The 17,785-nt window shown below is 38.4% G+C and overlaps 1 protein-coding gene across 12 annotated transcripts in view; it reads right to left on the bottom strand.

Moving 5' to 3' along the window:
* The window catches only part of Ssbp2 (single stranded DNA binding protein 2), a 358,415-nt gene extending 340,980 nt beyond the window's left edge, over positions 1 to 17,435 (bottom strand). For 4 of the 12 annotated variants that reach the window (XM_074077176.1, XM_074077179.1, XM_074077181.1 and 1 more), the window contains exon 1: positions 17,278 to 17,435. In XM_074077176.1, the coding sequence (XP_073933277.1) occupies positions 17,278 to 17,339 (62 nt within the window). In that variant the 5' untranslated portion in view covers positions 17,340 to 17,435. The remainder of the gene's footprint in view (positions 1 to 17,277) is intronic. The other 8 variants (XM_074077184.1, XM_074077185.1, XM_074077182.1 and 5 more) reach the window with 4 other exon arrangements.
* Positions 17,436 to 17,785: the final 350 nt, after the last annotated feature.

The following is a 17,785-nucleotide window of genomic DNA, read 5'->3' as shown; positions in this document are numbered from 1 at the left end:
TCATTTGTTCCTTCTACTAATTTAAAAAAATAGAATGTGATTTTAGATATATTATTCTAAAGGCACAAGTTAATAGTTTGTTAGCCAGGAGAGTTTAAAAGAAAAAAGAAAACAATTTTTAGGCACGGGGCTCAAGTAGTAGAGCACTTGCCTAGCATGCATACAGCCCTGGGTTCTATTCCCAGTACCAGGGGAAAAAAAATTCTACCAGATTTCTGATTTAAAGACAGCCTACTGGTTGGCAGCCATAGTAAGCAGCTATTAATTTAGTTTTCTTAACTATACCACAGTCATTTCCCAATCATCTCTTGGAAATGATCCCTTTATTCTAATTTCCTAAGATTCAAAAAGCTTTTAAAAATCAATTGACAAAAGCTAGCAATGTAACTCATACTAAAAAATTATTTCAAAAAATCCACATAAGTCACTTTCAATGCCCATCTACTAAAGCTGAAATCCACTTACTAGCTTCTTTCCATTCTATGTTCCTTATAGAATCCCATTATTGTCACCTTTTAATAAAAATTTTTAAATAAAGTTGTCCAAAGCAGTTGAAAAACCTCTTTACAACATGATCAAACCAAATAGTGTTCCCCAAGTGAATACTCCCCCATGTAAAATTCCTCAAGTGAACACTGTCTCTACCTCCTTGTAGTTAGTCTTCTTTTTGTGCATTCTTTCTCAAGGCAAGGCTGTCACATCTGACATCTCCACTTCCTTACCTTATCTTCACTCCTCAAAAAACTACATGCTAACTTGGGTTCACTCCATTGAAATTGTTCACCCTAAGGTCACAGAGGGTCCCTCAATTTAAAAAATCAATCCTTGCTTAACATCCTTATTTATTCTATATGTCTGGCATGATAACTCACACCTCCGTTCTCAGAACTCTCCCTTCTTGACTTCCGTGATGCCAAGCCTTCTTGAGTTTCATCATGTCTCTCTAGTGTTCCTTTTCAGTCTCTTTCTCAAACTCATATTCTGCCTATCTCTTAAATATTCCCCAAGGTTCCATCTTTGATTTCTTTATACTTTCCTCCTATACATTTTCAAGAAAAATGGCTTCATTCCCATCTCATGGCTTCAAACAATATACAATGCATGGAAAATGGGTCATAAATAAGAGGCAGAAAAAAGCCAAAACTAATCTATGATGTTGGAAGTTAGGAGCATGTGGGAAACTTCAAAGTGATACTGATATTGCTTTTCTTGGTGTGGGTGCTTGAACACACCAGTATGTTCAATTTGTAAGAATTTATCAAGCTATACACTTAGGATATGTGTTTATTTATGTATGATTTTCATATTTCAATAGTTATCTTTTAAAAAGAAGCAATAAGCAGCTGGGTGCAGTGGCTCACACCTGTAGTCTAAACTACACAGAGATGTGGGGTAGAGATCTGGAGGATCAAGGTTTGAGGCCAGATGGGGCAAAAAGTTTGTGAGAAACCATCTCAACCAATGAAAGCTAGATCTGGTGGCATACACCTGCCATCCCAGCTATATGGGAAGCATAAATATCCAGGCTGGCCCGGTCATAAACACAAGACCCTATTTATAAAATAAGGAAAGCAAAAAGGGCTGACAGCATGGCTCAAGTGGTAGAGCACCTGCCTGGCAAGCACAAGGCCCCAAGTTCAAACCCCAGCACCACCAAAAAGAAAGAATAAGTTAAGCCTGAGTTCAGAGTCCAACTCTGACAAATATGTCTTACCTAGTTACTTATCCTATTAAAATCTAAGTTTCCTCATAAGCAAAATTAAATAAAATATAAGACAATACTTATATTAAATTTCTCTTCTGAACTCAAAAACCTACATGTCCAATTTCCTCCCAAACTGTTCCGTGTCTAGGTCTGAATAATATCTCAAACTGAACTCACCATCTTCCTCCCTATATCTCCTTGTTCTTCCTCCTGTATTTCTCAGTCTGTGACTAAAACAATGAGAGGCATCTTAAAATCCAATTTTTTTTTTACATTTAGACCACTCATCTCTGTGTAGCCTGTACCCTGAAATATCCCTGCACTGCTGTAGAAAAAATGAGAACACGAAGAACATGAACTTTTGTATTATTACAGCATCTTACTTATTATAATAGCTTCCTAATAGATCTGTTTCCCCCTTTACCCCACCCTCCATATTACTTCCAGAATTATTATTCTAAATTGCATCTCAGATGGAACTTTTCTGCTTAAAATTCCTTATCTCCCAGTTCAAGCTGTCATTCAAAGTTGCTTTTGAAATTGCTCCTGCTTAACTTGCCAGACATACCATCTATAGCACATGTAATATACCAACTTTATTACAGTTTACCAAATAGTTCACACACTGTATCCACAATTCCACGTCAGTGGCTTCAATCAATAATATTCAAAAAAGAAATTCTTGCACCTGTACTGAACCTGAACAGACTTGTTTTTCTCTAAACAATATAGTATAACAACTTACACAGAATTTACATTGTATTAGACATTATAAGTGATATAAAGATGATTCAAAGTATAGAGATAGATAGGTCCACATAGGTTATACACAAATACTATGACATGTCATATAAAGAACTTGAACATCTGTAGATTTTGGTTTTCATGTGAGGTCCTGGAACCAAGTACACCAAGGGATGTCTTTAATGCCTCCATGCTTCTGTGTACATGTTTCTCTCTCTCTAGAACACTCTTTGGTTGGCCCACCTCCCAATTTGGCTATGCCTATCTTTTAATAAACATCCTCTTAGAAATACCTCCCAAGACTCATAGCTGCAGGCTGGATTCAGTGCCCTTTTTCAGAACTCTCACAGTACCTTCTACATATCAATCCCATTACAGTGCTTGCTACCCAGCATAGTAACTGCTGAGAGTGAACCTCCTCTGGGCAATAAGTTCCTGGCAGGCAGGGATTGCTGAGCTATTTGGATCTGACTCAGAAGGGGCTCAAACAGAGGCCAACATAATACAGACAGTTCACATTTTCAAGTGAATAGAGAAATAGCAGAAAGCTGGATGAATATGATTCCCATCTCATAAACTATATGAAAATGGGTAATATTTTTAAGAGTCTTTACAACTAATTTTAAATGATACTTTGGCAAAATCTATCTTTTTAAGAAACTCTATTTTCTTAGGCTATTCTATACCAAGAACTAAAGATTTGTTTAAAAAGTTTTTTAAAAAGTCCAGGTGTGGTGGTACATCCCTATGATTCCATCTACGTGGACGGTTCCAGGCCAGCCAAAAAGCCAAAGAACCTATACAAAAAAAAAACAACTAAAGCAAAAAAGGGTTGGGGGTACCTGCCTAGCAAGTCCCTGAGTTCAAATCCCAGTACTGCCAAAATAAATAAATTTAATTAAAATTAAAAATTGAACATTATGCTGGATACTTTCCATTTGCCTCATCAGATCTAATATTTTCTCCCTTTTCTACCCTGGTGTACAACCTGGGAGGGTGATCTCTACAGACATCACCTAAATTCCTTCACCTCTGGCTTCTAGTTGGGTTCTAAAGAAAGGAGGCAGGCACCAGAGACCAGTTAGCAAGAAAAGAAAGAAGTCCCCCCTCTCTGCTAGGCCTCCAGTGCTGTTTAGCAGTGGATTTGACAGTGGCTGTGGTCCTTTTCAAACCACAGCTCCAAGAGGGTGATCTTCCTCCTATAACTGTAGCTCACCAAATTCTGGTAACTGCTCTTTCCCTTATCCCCTTCAGACGTAGGGTGGTAAAACTCTGGGTGTTCCTCCATTCTTTGTTGGTTTTAGTCCTACACATACTTTCAATTATCAACTTTCTTCAATTATTCCTTTAAAAGGAACAATACTGCTGGGAACCTGACTAATATGAACACAAAAACATTTTGCCAACTAGCAACATTGTTATCAGTACTTGCTATATTATCAGTTACTCATGTCAATGATACTCCCATTTTAAAGAAAAGCATTAACAGCTTTTTTAACATTTCAGAAAAAACAATTGCCTATGCCCTAATCTTTCTGGCCTTGAATTCCTAAGTCCAACTCATATCATTCGCTCAATATAATCTAAATCCAATCTGAATTAGTAAATCATTTTCCAAGATGAACTCCTACCTGAAAACTACTGTATACATATATATATATATATATTCCACATATCCCATATATATATATGCAAGTTTTCCACTAAAAATTTCTGATGAAGATCTAATATGAATCACTATGTTTTATTCAGGGTAAAAAAATGCTTAGTGAAACACCTTAATAACTTCCTAGGAATAGTTATGCTTAAATGCACTGATAAAGTATAATCACTGATAAAATATAATCATCTTAATCTAATTATAAATGATAAATAACACATGCTGCTATGAAAAAGAAAAAACAAAGGAATTATTTCTATTTTTTCTAGTAGTCAGTTGCAGAGAAATGACTGGTAATATACTCAATATGGTTGTAGTACTGCTTCTGGACCACACAGAGCTTCTTTCTAAATGCCCTACTTCAAAAACTAACAAAAAAACCCAAGAGGCCATATGCTGGTTGGAAGAGACAACAAGTAGAGGAAACTCATAATTACAGGAGAAAGTTGTTTTTTCTAGATGTTACATATTCCTCTTATATTTATTTCTGACTACAAAATTTACCAAGTAATTTATGACAGATTACTTTGTCTCTAGTTAGAGAAAGAATGAAGAAAGAACTCCATCTGAGCCTGAACTCCTAATTGGCATCTTCCTCTCATAAGCATTTATATCCAAGTTGTTAAATCTCAGATACTAGCTATTTGGATTTCGAGCTATTTGTACAGCCTTTTAGTACCAATGATTCTATCCACTTTTTTAGCAACTATAAAATACTTCTGATCTTTCCTTAACTTCTTCTTTGTTCTCTATTGCCTCCCTCTCCAACAAAAAATGATGGATATATAGGTGAGAGAGCAATGCAAGCATTCTCCTCCCAGCTAGCACCACACACAGGTAAAACACATTGAGTCAAAATGGCTAAAAATAGGCAGCAGACTCAGAAACCTGAGTTTTATACAGAATATACAATTTACTGTGTGGCCTTGGACAAGACGTATAGCCTCTTTGAAAGGCAGCAGTTTGCCCGTTTGTAAAATCAGAATTATATCTAATTTTGAAGTTGCTATACAGATTAAGCAAGAGAAGAAGCAAACACAAAAAAAGATAAAAACTTAATAATTTCACTTATATGAGGTACTTAAAATAGTCAAATTCACAGACAGAAAACAGAATGGTGGTTGCCAGGGGCTGGGAGGAAAGGATAGTAGGAAGTTCTTGTTTCAGTTATTATACAGAGTTTCAGTTTGGTAAGAAAAGGTTCTAGAAATGGAAAGGTGTGATGACTGCAAAACAATGCAAATATAATTAGTAACATTGAACTCTGTACCTAAAGAGTTTTTGGTTATGCATATTTTACCAAAAAAATTACATTACATAAGACTATATGAAAAAACAAAAGAATATTCTATCAATAGTTCACATTGAAAGACTTTCTCTTCCTTTTTAGAGAGAAATGTGTTTTGGTTTGAATATGAAATGTCCCCCACAGACTCGGGTGCTGAAAGCTTGATCCTCAGCTGATAGTTACTTTGGGAGGCTCTGGAAACCTTCAGAGGCGGGCCTACTTGGAGGAAATACGTCACTGGGGGTGTGCCTTTGAAAGTTATACCTGGTTTCCAGACTTTTCTCCTTCTCTGTTCCATGTTCACCATGAGGTGAAGAATCTCCTCCTCCATCTGCTCCTACTGACGTGATGTTCTGCCCAAGCACATGGGGCCAAGCAACCATGGGCTGAATCCTCTGAAACCATGAGCCAAAATAAATCTTTCCTCCCTTAAGTTACTTCTGTTGATAAGAACACTAACACAGAAAACTGATACCAGGAGTAGATCATGTGGTACTTTTGTGGAACCTGATCATGTGGTATTTAAACCTTTGGAACTGGCTTATGAGAGGAATTTGCAAAAGTTTGAGAAGCAGGCTAACGAAAACCTAGAATGCTGTAAGTGGAGTTTGATGGGCAACCCTGATGGTGGCTAAGAAGACCAGAATGCCCATCCAAACACATATAGTGAAGGCCAGGCCTATGAGGTTTCAGATAGGAATGAGGACTCTATTGGGAATTGAACTAGAAGACACTCATGTTACATTGCGGCTAAGAACTTATCTACATTTTGTCTGTGACAGACTTTGTGGGAGGCTGACTTTAAAGGTGATGGACAAATTTCTCTTGAAGAGAAGGTTTCAAGGCAGCCCAGCATTTGAGTTGTGGTATTGGTATTGCTGACTGCTCTTAGCCAGGTTTCCAGTCAGAATTAGGAGCAAAAATGTAGAGCTGAAGATGAAATTTTGTGTAAAGTTGGGTTGAGGAAAACATGGTTTCTGAATATATTACCATCATTAAAAAGCCAAATATTTTGTGCCATCAGGGACAATAGGAAAAATGTTTTGAGAGCATTTCAGAAATTGGCCAGACCCCACTAGCAGGCCCAAGGATATGAAAGGGTAAATTTATTGGAAAGACTTTCCCTTGAGAAGAGAGTGCCTCTGGATACCCTACTCCTCAACCTAGTAAGTTGTTTCCCTGGGATTCGAGTCACTGTTCATGGGCACCCACGCATTTAGAGGCCACTTCTGCTATGGTGCAAGGAGCCCCACTTGAGCTGGTAGCAGACCTTGGTATCATCCTTGGTACCATCTGTGTGATACTGGTTCTGCAGACATGCAAGAATTACGGGGTCATGAAGGTTTCCATCCAGATTTCAAAGAAAAACATGGGAGGCTAAGGCAATGTATGACAAAGTGGGAGTCCCTGCTGGTAATCCCTGAAAGGGAACTGTGTGAAGCTGTGAGGGAGAAGCCTGAACTGCAATGGACACCCCAGGATGTTAGAGACACCAGGAACATGGAATGTCTGTGAGGAAAGCTACAAATGAGTGAGGCCAGCCCAGGAGAGAGGCCATGTGAGTGCAAATGTCAAGGCCATAGGGGCAGGGTTGTCCAAGCCCTACGGACCTCACAATACCATGTGCCCTGGATGCCAGACATGGAACTACAGGATTTAATATTTGCCCTGCTGGGTTTCAGTATTGTTTGTTCCTCCTATGACTGCATCCCTCTCTTTTGGAATGGAAATGTTTACTCGGTTCTATTGTATCTTGGAATTACATAATTTTCTCTTTTATTTTACTGGGGTTCACAGCTAAGAGTTTGCCTTGGGTACCAGAAGAGATTTTCAATTTGAACCTTTGAGCAATGTCGGAACTGTTAAGACTTTGAAAACTCTTGGAAGTGAACTAAATGCATTTTGTATCATGAGGTGCCATGAAATTCTGGGGGCCAGAGGTGGAACATTAGGGTTTGAATCTGAAATGTCCCCATAGGTTCATGTTGTTGAATGACTGGTCCCCAGGTGGTGATGCTATTTTAGGTAGGTTTTGGAAACTTTAGGAAATAGGGGCCTAGTTGAGGAAAAGGTCACCAGGGCACACCTTTAAAGGTTATACCTGGTCCTAAGGCTCTCCCTCTTTCTCTGCTTCTTTTTCTCCATGAGGCTGAAGAACCTCTTTTACTACACGCTCTTGCTGCCATGATGTTCTGTCAAAGTGCTTGGAATCAGGTAATCATGGGCTATACCCTCCTGAAACCTTTCCTCTCCTTAAGTTATTTCTGTCAGGCATTCTGTCACAGCAATGAAGAAGCTAACACACAGCATGAAAGGGGAGAGGAGAGAATTTCCCTTTTCCTATCCCTAATTCCCACTCTCCAGACCAAAGTTAACTGACAAAAGAACAGAGTAGAGTTCATTGATGAAAATTAGCCAATGCCTTAGTAAATCAGAAATCCAAAACAAGCCAGGTATGGTGATACATGCCTAAAATCCTAATTACCAGGAGGCTAAGGCAGGAGACTAGAGAGCAAGTTTGAGCCAGATTGAGCTACATTGTGGAAATACTGGCTCAAAAAACAAAACAAATGAACCCAAAAGTTCCTAAATCCCATACTGATACATGTATGTGACAAAAGTTTAAAGGTTTCAAAGAAAACTCAGGTTTTACTCAGAATGTGGCACTTTTAGAGTAAAGTAATTGTGTAGGAGTGTGTTTAACACACTGTAATGGTTTGTATTTTCATTTAATCGAGTACTTCCATAAAGTTTTAACTATCATATAATCTATGATTCTCTGTTGAACCAAATTTGTACTTAATCTTCTTAAATATATATGAATCTCTCATCATAAAAGAGACAGTGATAGTATAATTAAAAGAACACTGACTCTGGAACCAAAAAAAGATATATTTCAGCTCTGCTTCATATTATCTGTATTACCCTAGCTGAATAAGTTAATTTTCATTTATAAATCTCAACATCAATAGAGATACCACCTACCTTTCAGAATTATTATGAGATTTAAATAAAGTATATTAAAAGGTCTTGAAAATTAGAAAATATAATTTCATTTAGATTATTAAACTTGTAAATGCATATTCTATCAAAAATTAATATTAAAACATACACATATTTCATAAGTAGGTAATCTCTCATAGTTCTAAAACTCACAGAGACTACTTTATGCCTATATTATTTTAAAAAATCTTCTTTAAAAATTACATGATAATCCTAGCACCAAATACTATAAGTACTGGGGAGAAAATGAGGTAGATACAGTGGTATACTGTTGTGACATATATATAATTGATTATATCTCTAAATCACTTATTCCACAAATATACAACAACTTCAAGCACTGTGCTAAGCAATGGGAATGCAATGGCAAAGAAGATACCATGACCCTTGTTCTTATGGAGCTTCCAATCTAACTGAGAAATGAGACATAAAACAGCATATAAATAATTCATTAATTTACTTATGATATGAAGAAAGAAAAATAAAATGCTATAAGAACATCCAATTCAATATGGGAGATTAGAAGAAATAATTATACCAGCTGTACCATCCTTTGTTAATGCAATAGGCTTTAAGTGTTCAATAAAACCTTAGCTAATTCTATCATTCACATCCTCCTTAGGAACAAGTATATCCCTAGGGTTTGGGAGATGGAGATAATCAACCCACAATATAGGAAGGCCAGATAAACTGTATCCACTACGTAATTCATGAGTAAAAAACAGAAGCAGGGAAGTATACTTTCTTCATCTCATCTTTCACCTGTATTTTACATATGCTTGAGCAATTATGCTTATGCTAAGAAGTTTCCTTAATGGTAGGTTAGACCTGCCTGAAATACTCTAATCCCAAATCTGCCCAAGACTGTTTCTTACAGTATTACTCAGGTCTTTTACTTAAATGCACTCTTCTCCAACAACCTTCCTCTGACTACCCAATCTACCCAGGCTCCCAGTCATTCTCTATATTACAACCCCTATTTTATTACAGAATATAACTATCCAAAATTACCTAGAACATTTACTTATTATTATATAATTTGCCTTCAGACTTAACAGTCCCACGAAAACAGGAACCCATTACTCTCTTCATTATCTTCAAGATACATCTTCCTTGCTAAGAACTCCCAATTTTGTTTAGCCAGTTTAGGTGCTGGGGAGCTATGTTTCTAGCTCCAAGGATGAACAATGACTGATCTAACCAATTATGATAATATCATTACCTTTATGAGTAATGGATTTAAGGAAAGAAACTCCTCAGTTCTTTCCAAGGTATAAAACCTTTTGTAATTCAAGAAAAGATTTTCCTTCCTTACTAATGAGACTAAGGAAAATCCTTTCCTTCCTCCTGCCTTTATTACATGTTTGCACGAGAAGTGATGCTGAGCACCTGAGGTAGACATGTTACATTCATGATAGCAAAGACTATAAGGATGGCAGTAAAGCTGACCCTGAATCCTTATGTTCTTGACTCACTGATTTCAATTCTGGAACTACCACTTTCAGATATCCTATTAGATGAGATTTGTTTTGAAACCTGATCAATTAACCAATTTTTCTATCTCCTGTTTTGATACCTGTAGTCAAAAGTATGATAAATACTTAAGCCTCTGTTTCTTCTGTATCATTAAAAGAAAATATTACCTGATTTTTGAGGGGATTAAATGAGATAATGTAATTAAAGTACCATACACAAATACTCAAATGAAAGCACTGCTGTTAACTGTTACTACAACTTTCTACAACTAAACCACACTAGCTCTTTATATAGTATTTAGAACCTTGTTATTTTACAGAACATATTCATTTAATTGCTTACATTAGGTCATTTATAACAATTCATTTACTTAGATTTCTTCAATACAGTAGCTTTTTTAGCTCAAGCTTAGAGTAGGTAAATAATGAAAATCAGGCAAATATCAGGCAAAATGAAAAATAACCATTAATTTCCAGGAAGGGTCTATTTTGGGTATCAATTCCTCTTTAACTTACATAGAGCCAGATATAAATTTTCATTTTCTGTTCTTGTCCTCACAAATATTTCATGAATATTTTGATGTGACTTAGATTAAAAACTAATTAAAACTAGTCATAATAGTCATTAAAATGAAATTCTTTGATACCTACAATTCAAAAACAAAAACCTTAGAAACAGAAAAATAACCAAATGCCATGCTTCACTCTCTACAATTTTTTCTGGGCTGAACTACTTCTTTGATATGAAGCAAAATTAATAGAAAAGATCAAAAACTAGCTTGGCAGGTCATTGGCTCAAGCTCACTCTAGCTGAATTGAGATTTAAGATGCTATGATTGCTATGATGGTTCATTATTATCTCAGCTCTTTAGGTCCTACATGAAATATATAATCAAAATTCTTAAAGTAAAACATTAGAGTAGTTCTGCCATTACTAAAGAAGGGTGATAGAGAAAATAATAGAGGGGGATTAATTTTATTGAAGCACACACTATATATACTGCATGAAATACCAAGGTGAAACTGCCTTGAACAATCAATATACACTTTAAAAAATGAAGGACAGGAAGATATCAGAGGTCCTGTTTGGGGATAAGTACCAATGGGAGAGGGAAAGTACACAGAAAGGGTGAGGGAGGCAAATATGGTTGATGTACTTTGTATACACATATGAAAATAGAACAATGGAACTTGTTGAAATTGTTCCACGAAGGAGGGAAGGGGATAACGGAGAATGATGGATTAAGATACATTGCAAGCATATATGTAAATGTCACAATATAATCCTCCCCTTCCCACTAGTTTTTGCAAATTAAAAAAAAAAGTGATCCAATTGAAGTTTGTCTTTTAAAAGATGAGATATATATATATATATATATATATATATATATATATACATATATATACATATAAGTGGGTGTGTATATATATATATATATATATGTATAAATATACCCACTTTGGAACTATACAGACTGTTCAGATAAATTTTTGGTCCTATAATTATTATAAAAACATTAACTTTTTTTTCAAAAATCTTTAGCTACTAACTGACAAAAATTACTACTCATCCATTATGACCAACCATAAATTTAAAGTTTACATGAAAAAAACTCTGTTCTTCTCTATGTGATTTATTTTTCCACCTGTTTTTCAATGTCTTCACACAATAAATAAGACACAGTTTAGGGAAGGTAAGAAGTACATCTGCCATTTCTCTAACATTACTAAAAATAAGAAGGACATTAATCCTGGTGAACCAACCTTCAGATCACCTTTTTTAGTTAGTAGTCAACTCTTACAGTCCTAGTTAAGTTATATACAAATGTAACAAAACCTTATATGTAAAGGCCTAGATGCAAAATATATGTAAATATACACAAAATCTGATAAAAGTCTAAAATTTGAATATTACTAATTTTTATTCTATACTCTTCAGAAATAAATAATACACCTTATTCCACTGTTCCAATACTATTTTAAGTCCATAATTACAGTAAACAATGTCAATAGCATACAAATATTTAATGTCATTCTCATACCAATGATAAGGTGATAATGTTCACACAACAGTGAAAATACTCTTATGTATTCCAAAATAAAGGCATAATTATTCACGTTTTTAAATTACGTATATCCAGCAGCAGTTTCATGTTTTTTAAACCCAGTACTCTGGCCTGATTCCTATGTCCCAACATTAATGTAATGGCTTTGATCTCCTTGGAAGAAAGACGACTCTAAGTTCAATTTTTTTTTCCTAAATTTTACTTCTAACTCTAAACTATTGAGATGAAATGGTAATTAACTATAACCTGGGCATTCCAGCCCCCACCCCACAAAGTATGTTCTAATTTTAACCAATATAATCCTGTTTTCTAATAATAACTGAAGACACAAGACATATTTTGTCTGTTACTACAGACCTAAAATTTAATGATTTTTTGAAATCCTGAATTGGTTTTAAGGACAAAAAGGCTTTAAAAGTGTGGAAATAAACCTTTCATTTTTTTTTCTTTCATAGTTCTGAAAGTATGTAGTACTTAAAATACTGTAGAGTTATTATACTATAATTATATTATTACTATACTATAATACCAACAGTTGCAATAAATCTCTGAATAAACAATACTAAAATTTAAGTCTGAATGTCTTTAGCTTTGTTCCTTCAAAAAAAGTTTTTTGATCCTTCTCCTAAACTAACAGAAATGGTTATCAATCAAAAGAAAAAAATTTCACAGCTAAAATAACATTTCAAATTGTTCAGTATTTTGGAGGAAAAATCCTGGAGTTGGGAGTGAAGAGTCAATGTCTTACAGAAAATTTCATTCCCATTAATGTATTCCTTCATTAGTTCTAGAAATCTTAAATTGTATAAATTACTGATCAAACAAGTTTCTAAAGAGATTTGTAGTACTTTGTCTTATTTCCTTCAGGAAAGAAAATAATTATTTTGTAGGGCTGCTTTAATGGTAAAAGATGGGATAAAATGATGCTGGCAGATACTAAGCCCTATAAACTCTTACATGGAGTAGAATGTAAACGTTCTTTAGATGTAAGCACTTAAAAATGAGCATATGGTATTGGGGTGGGGGGGTGTTTCAACTAAGAGTCAACATTTAAAAGCCAAAATTACTTTTCAGAGCCCCAGGTCAGATACACAGTTTGATTTCTGTAGTCAGTAGTTAGTTTGCTTAATAAATGTTACTACCTACTAGATGTGTCTCATTTCCAACTTTGAATTGTAGAAATTTCTCTTGGTGCCATTACACAATGTTAAAAGATCACATTAAGTTTAATAAAAAGTTATTATCACTACTCAACTATTTGGAGGTGCCAGTTATTTTTTCCTTGGTGGTGTGGTACTTTGTGTGGTTTAAAGTTCAGCAGTAATTTTTCATTCAGTAATTGTTCAGTTACTATTATATTTAATTTTAAAATTTAAGTGATCAAACAAAATTTCTAGAAGGAAAATCTGAGGAAACAAGGATTCTTTCACTCTAAAATTTCAATGCTTATACACACACACATACCTGCAATCTGCCAAAATGGAGGGCACAGGCACCAGGGTACACCAATGGAAAGATTGAGTATCTAATCAAATCTTAAAGTCTGTTATATCTGATTATGTAATACTGTTCCCCTAAATCTGTAGCATCCTACCCTCGATAAGGAAGGCAATTTGGTACACTGAAAAATGTATCTCAGCTTCAACCACAGGTTCTAAAGTTAGAGAAATCTCTGCTAGAAACTCAGCTTTCTTGTTTTCTAGCAGTTTATCCCTGTGTAGGTTATCTAACCATGAAGGATCTCTATTTCCTTATTATATGAATAGAAGGGGGAAAAAATCACCTATCTTCCAGATTTGGGGGGAGAATTAAGGAAAATATGTGCAAAGTGCTCGACTCAGCATCTGGCACAGAGGATGGCAAATAATTATTATGTTTGCTGCATTACTGTTTGCAGGTATTTTGGGAAATAAAAATTAAACTAAACAATGTAAAATAAGGACCTTGTAAGTCTTTATTTTGGAGGTTATTAGAAAAAAATTCATACTGAAAAAAAGACTTTTGAGTCCAACAACTTCATTAACAAAAATTCATTTGGTGCTTCCAATATTAGAAGCCATTGTCCTTAATGTCAAAGGTATCTCAAAGAAGAAATCAGAAGTATTGTCCCCTACTCTCTAGAAACTTACATTTTAAGGAAAGCCAGATATAAACAACCAACTGCACAACTATTTAATTACCGGTGTGATCAGTATTATGAAGAAAGTATGCTAACATGAGCAATGACCTAAAAGTATCAGAATTAAAATTTCTATGCAAACATCCCACCTCCCTTCAAGGTTTTAATCACACCCTCTCTAATTAAACCTAATCCAAACCTTTGAAGGGACTTGATCTATTTGTTTCTTAAAAAAACAAAATAAGTAAGCAACCTGACCCTGGGTATTTTTATGTTCAGAACTGTGTAGTAAAAATTTTAGAAAGTATACCACCTCAAATAAATTTCAAATATTTTATATAGTGATTTATTACTGCAAAGAAAGCGAAGACATAACACAGTAAGCACTTGTCAGCTATCCACTACGAATTTATGTGAGAAAACACATTTCTTAATAGATTATAAAACCAATTTGTGTATTTCATGTGCGTGCCATTATTCATAACAACTCATTTTTCAGGATGTTTTTATTAAAGTGAGTATTACTTCTTACTGAATTATAAATTATTTTATGATTTTAAAGATCAGAACATCTAATTGTCTTGCTAAGGAATTCTTTATCACTCAGCTACCTTTTAAAGTCTGTAATCTTAAAAAAAATTTTTAAGTCTGTTTTCATCCTTTTAATGACATCTTCATGATTCCTATCTTCAGAAATTTGTGCACGATGTAAAATAATGCCTTTAAAGTCTCAAGTAAATCTAAAGGGAAAAGCTGAGTGATATCAGATCAACTCTTCTGCAAAATGAAATTTTGTTCATTTTGTATAAAACAGAACTACCTCAATGCTTGTCTTAGATTCAAACATTCACCTCGAAATTAATGCAAAAATAATTAACCCAGAACAATCATTGTCTATTCTCCAAAAGTGGCCTCTTCACCTATATTTAGTTCATAAGGCAAGCCAGTCAAGAATTCCTGCTGCCACTGGCAATGAATGGAAGAAATATATTTAAATCAAATAGCACCATCTAGCAGAACCCTCATCACTTTGCTATGAAGAGTAGATGCTACTTGGTGTTCAGTTTAGTAGATTTGACAGGAAAAGTGGCAATTATCTGTTTTCATGAAATAATCACAGAATTCACAGAATTAGAGCTAGAAAGGACCACAGGCACACCAGATCCAACTTCCTTGTTATTATCTCAGCACTCCCAAAAAAAAAAAAAGTTACAAAGTCATCAGGATACAGACTAGATTCAGCCAAAATTCACTCATAGCTGGAAGTCTAGCTAAAATAAAAAATTCCTTTCTTAAACTCAGTCACCACCCGAAATAAATGAGATTGTGTTTCAATCCATCTCAACTCCTTCACTCCAGTAACGTGAAATCCAAATATTCAGTAATCATTAAAACATCCTCCCTTCAGATATATCACAACCAAATGATTAAGTGCGCACAAATTAGTCTGTATTTTCAAAACTTTAATTTTAGTAACTGTTGTTTCTTAACCGGACAATAATGCTATGCCGCTTATATATTCCTTGTCCCAGCAACAATATCCTAAACGTAGCTCCTCAGAAAAATCTCTCTCTGGAAAAAAAAAAATGTTTAAACACTATCTCTCCTTGATTTTTGTTTTGTTTTGTATGCTACATCAAGGCCTGCCACCCCTAAATCCTATGGGAATGGAGTGTGCTTCTGCCAACATGAAGATTAGGAAATGTTCCCATCCCTAGGGCACAAGAAACTTTCAGGGGAAGACTCACCGCCTAAAGCAAAGAGGGAAACTTGGTCGCCTGCGCGTTCGATTTTTATTTACGCGGCTATTTCTGGATGCAAAGTACCCAAAGTACCTCTGAGAGATGCTCTCACTTTCCCCAGTGTGAACCCCTCCAAAAAACAGAGCACCTTCAATGACAAGGTAAGTCTGACCCTCGGAGTTGAGGCGGTTATTGGGGTTCATTTCAGTTGGAGCTGCTGCACAGGAAAAAAAAGGGGTTCTTCCTCACTGGTCACAGTCACTACTCAGTCTCGTTTTTAGTAACCAAATCACCGTTACAAGTACACGAGAATAGCAGCAAACAAGCCTGCCTCTCAGTGTGCCGTGACGGTGGCACCCCGGGCCGGGAGGGACCCTTTTCTTGCCAGCCTCCTCTGGGGCTCCCACCGAAGTTAGCACCTGTGTATCTCTCCGCAACCCCAACCTTGCAAGCAGCCTTAGCCCACCTCAAGACGTCCCCCACCCCACAAACCCTTTTCGGACCACTGCCCCGTCCCTAGCGATGGGAACCCTCCTGCCGCGGCCCACACGCAACTCCCCTCCGCGCTCCCCACGACCACCGCCCCGCAGGAACCGCCCCGCCCGCTGCCCGCCACGGCCTCCCGACATTTGGAAGGCAGCAAGTCTCCACAAAAAGTTCTCCAGCCTCTGCGGGGTCGGGTCTGCGGCGACAGGCAGCAGTGCTAAGCCTCCTCCAACGGATCCCGCTCCCGGCCAGCACACTTTTTCTCCCCGGGAACTCGGTGCTTCTCTGACTCCCAAACTTCAGCCATGTCCCCGGCACCCACCCGCCCCTACCGCCTCAGCTCCGCGAAACGACTGGCAGCGCAGACGCCGCGTCCCTCCGCCGGCGGGGAAAGCCAGACGCCCACCCGGCCCACGCCCGCACACGCCCTCCGTGCCCCGCGCGCGTCTCCGCGCCCCGCGAGGCCCCGCGAGGCCGCTATGCGCTCGGCTTCCGCCCGCCGCGCGCCCGGCACCGCAGCCCTCGCCTCGCCCGGCGCTCCCGGCCGCCAGCCACGGCGCTCCCCGCCGGACACCTCATGCCCACCGCGCGCCCTCCTCCCCGCGAACCCCAGCAGCTCTCCGGGTCCCCGCAGCCCCAGACCCCAGCTCCAAAGTTACTTTGTGAGGAGATGAACCCGCGGGTTTTTTCCCGCAATCACCCAAACAAGTTTCCATCCTCGCCACCAGCACCGCCGCCTTCCCCCCCCCACTTCCCTCCCTCCCGTCGACAGCCCCCCACGGCCGTCCGCCCCGCGAAAGCACCTCCTGGGAAACAGCCGCTCCCCCCACCACACGCCCCCACCTCGTACACCCCTCCCCCTGCCAGCCCACCCCCGGCTCTCCCGGGCGGAGAGTGTCTGTGTGTCTGTGTCTCCCAGAGTGTGCGAGTGCGTGCGTGAGTGTGCGCGCGTGTGAGGGCGGAGGTGGGTGAGAAGCGGAGACACTTACTTCTCCCGGGCCTGGCTGTCGGACGGGACGGCGCTGCTGTTACTCTTGCCTTTGCCGTACATGCTTGTGCCGAGAGCAGCTCCCACTGTCACGCACCTGTCAACCCATCACAGCCTCCCCGGGAACAGCCCCGTCCCCATGGCGACCCACGCAGCCACCCCCACTATTGGCCGCCCCACGCCAAAGCTCCGCCCTCTTCGCCCAGGCAACGCGCGAGACTGACAGCCCCCCCTCCCTCCGGCCTTCCTAAACGCGCGGTGGCGGCTCCAGCCTAAGCGGCAGTCTCCTCCCTCCTTCCCTCCCTCCCCGGCTCCCTTCCTCTCTTCTTCCCTCTCCGCTCCCCTCCCTCCTCCCGCTCTCCTTCCCCCCTCCCCCCTCCGAACCGGGGCGCAAGGGGGGAATTAGAAACTGCTCTAGAAGGATTTTAAACAACTGGCTGTTCTCTCCGCCGCCGCCCCTCCCCCCGCGCCGCCCGCGCTCGGCTCCTCACTGGAGAGAAGGCGCCGGG

This window comes from Castor canadensis, chromosome 6, assembly GCF_047511655.1.
Source record: "Castor canadensis chromosome 6, mCasCan1.hap1v2, whole genome shotgun sequence".
Classification (NCBI taxonomy): Eukaryota; Metazoa; Chordata; class Mammalia; order Rodentia; family Castoridae; genus Castor; species Castor canadensis.
Note: the sequence above shows the minus strand (reverse complement) of the source record. Positions and strands in the feature narration are given on the sequence as shown.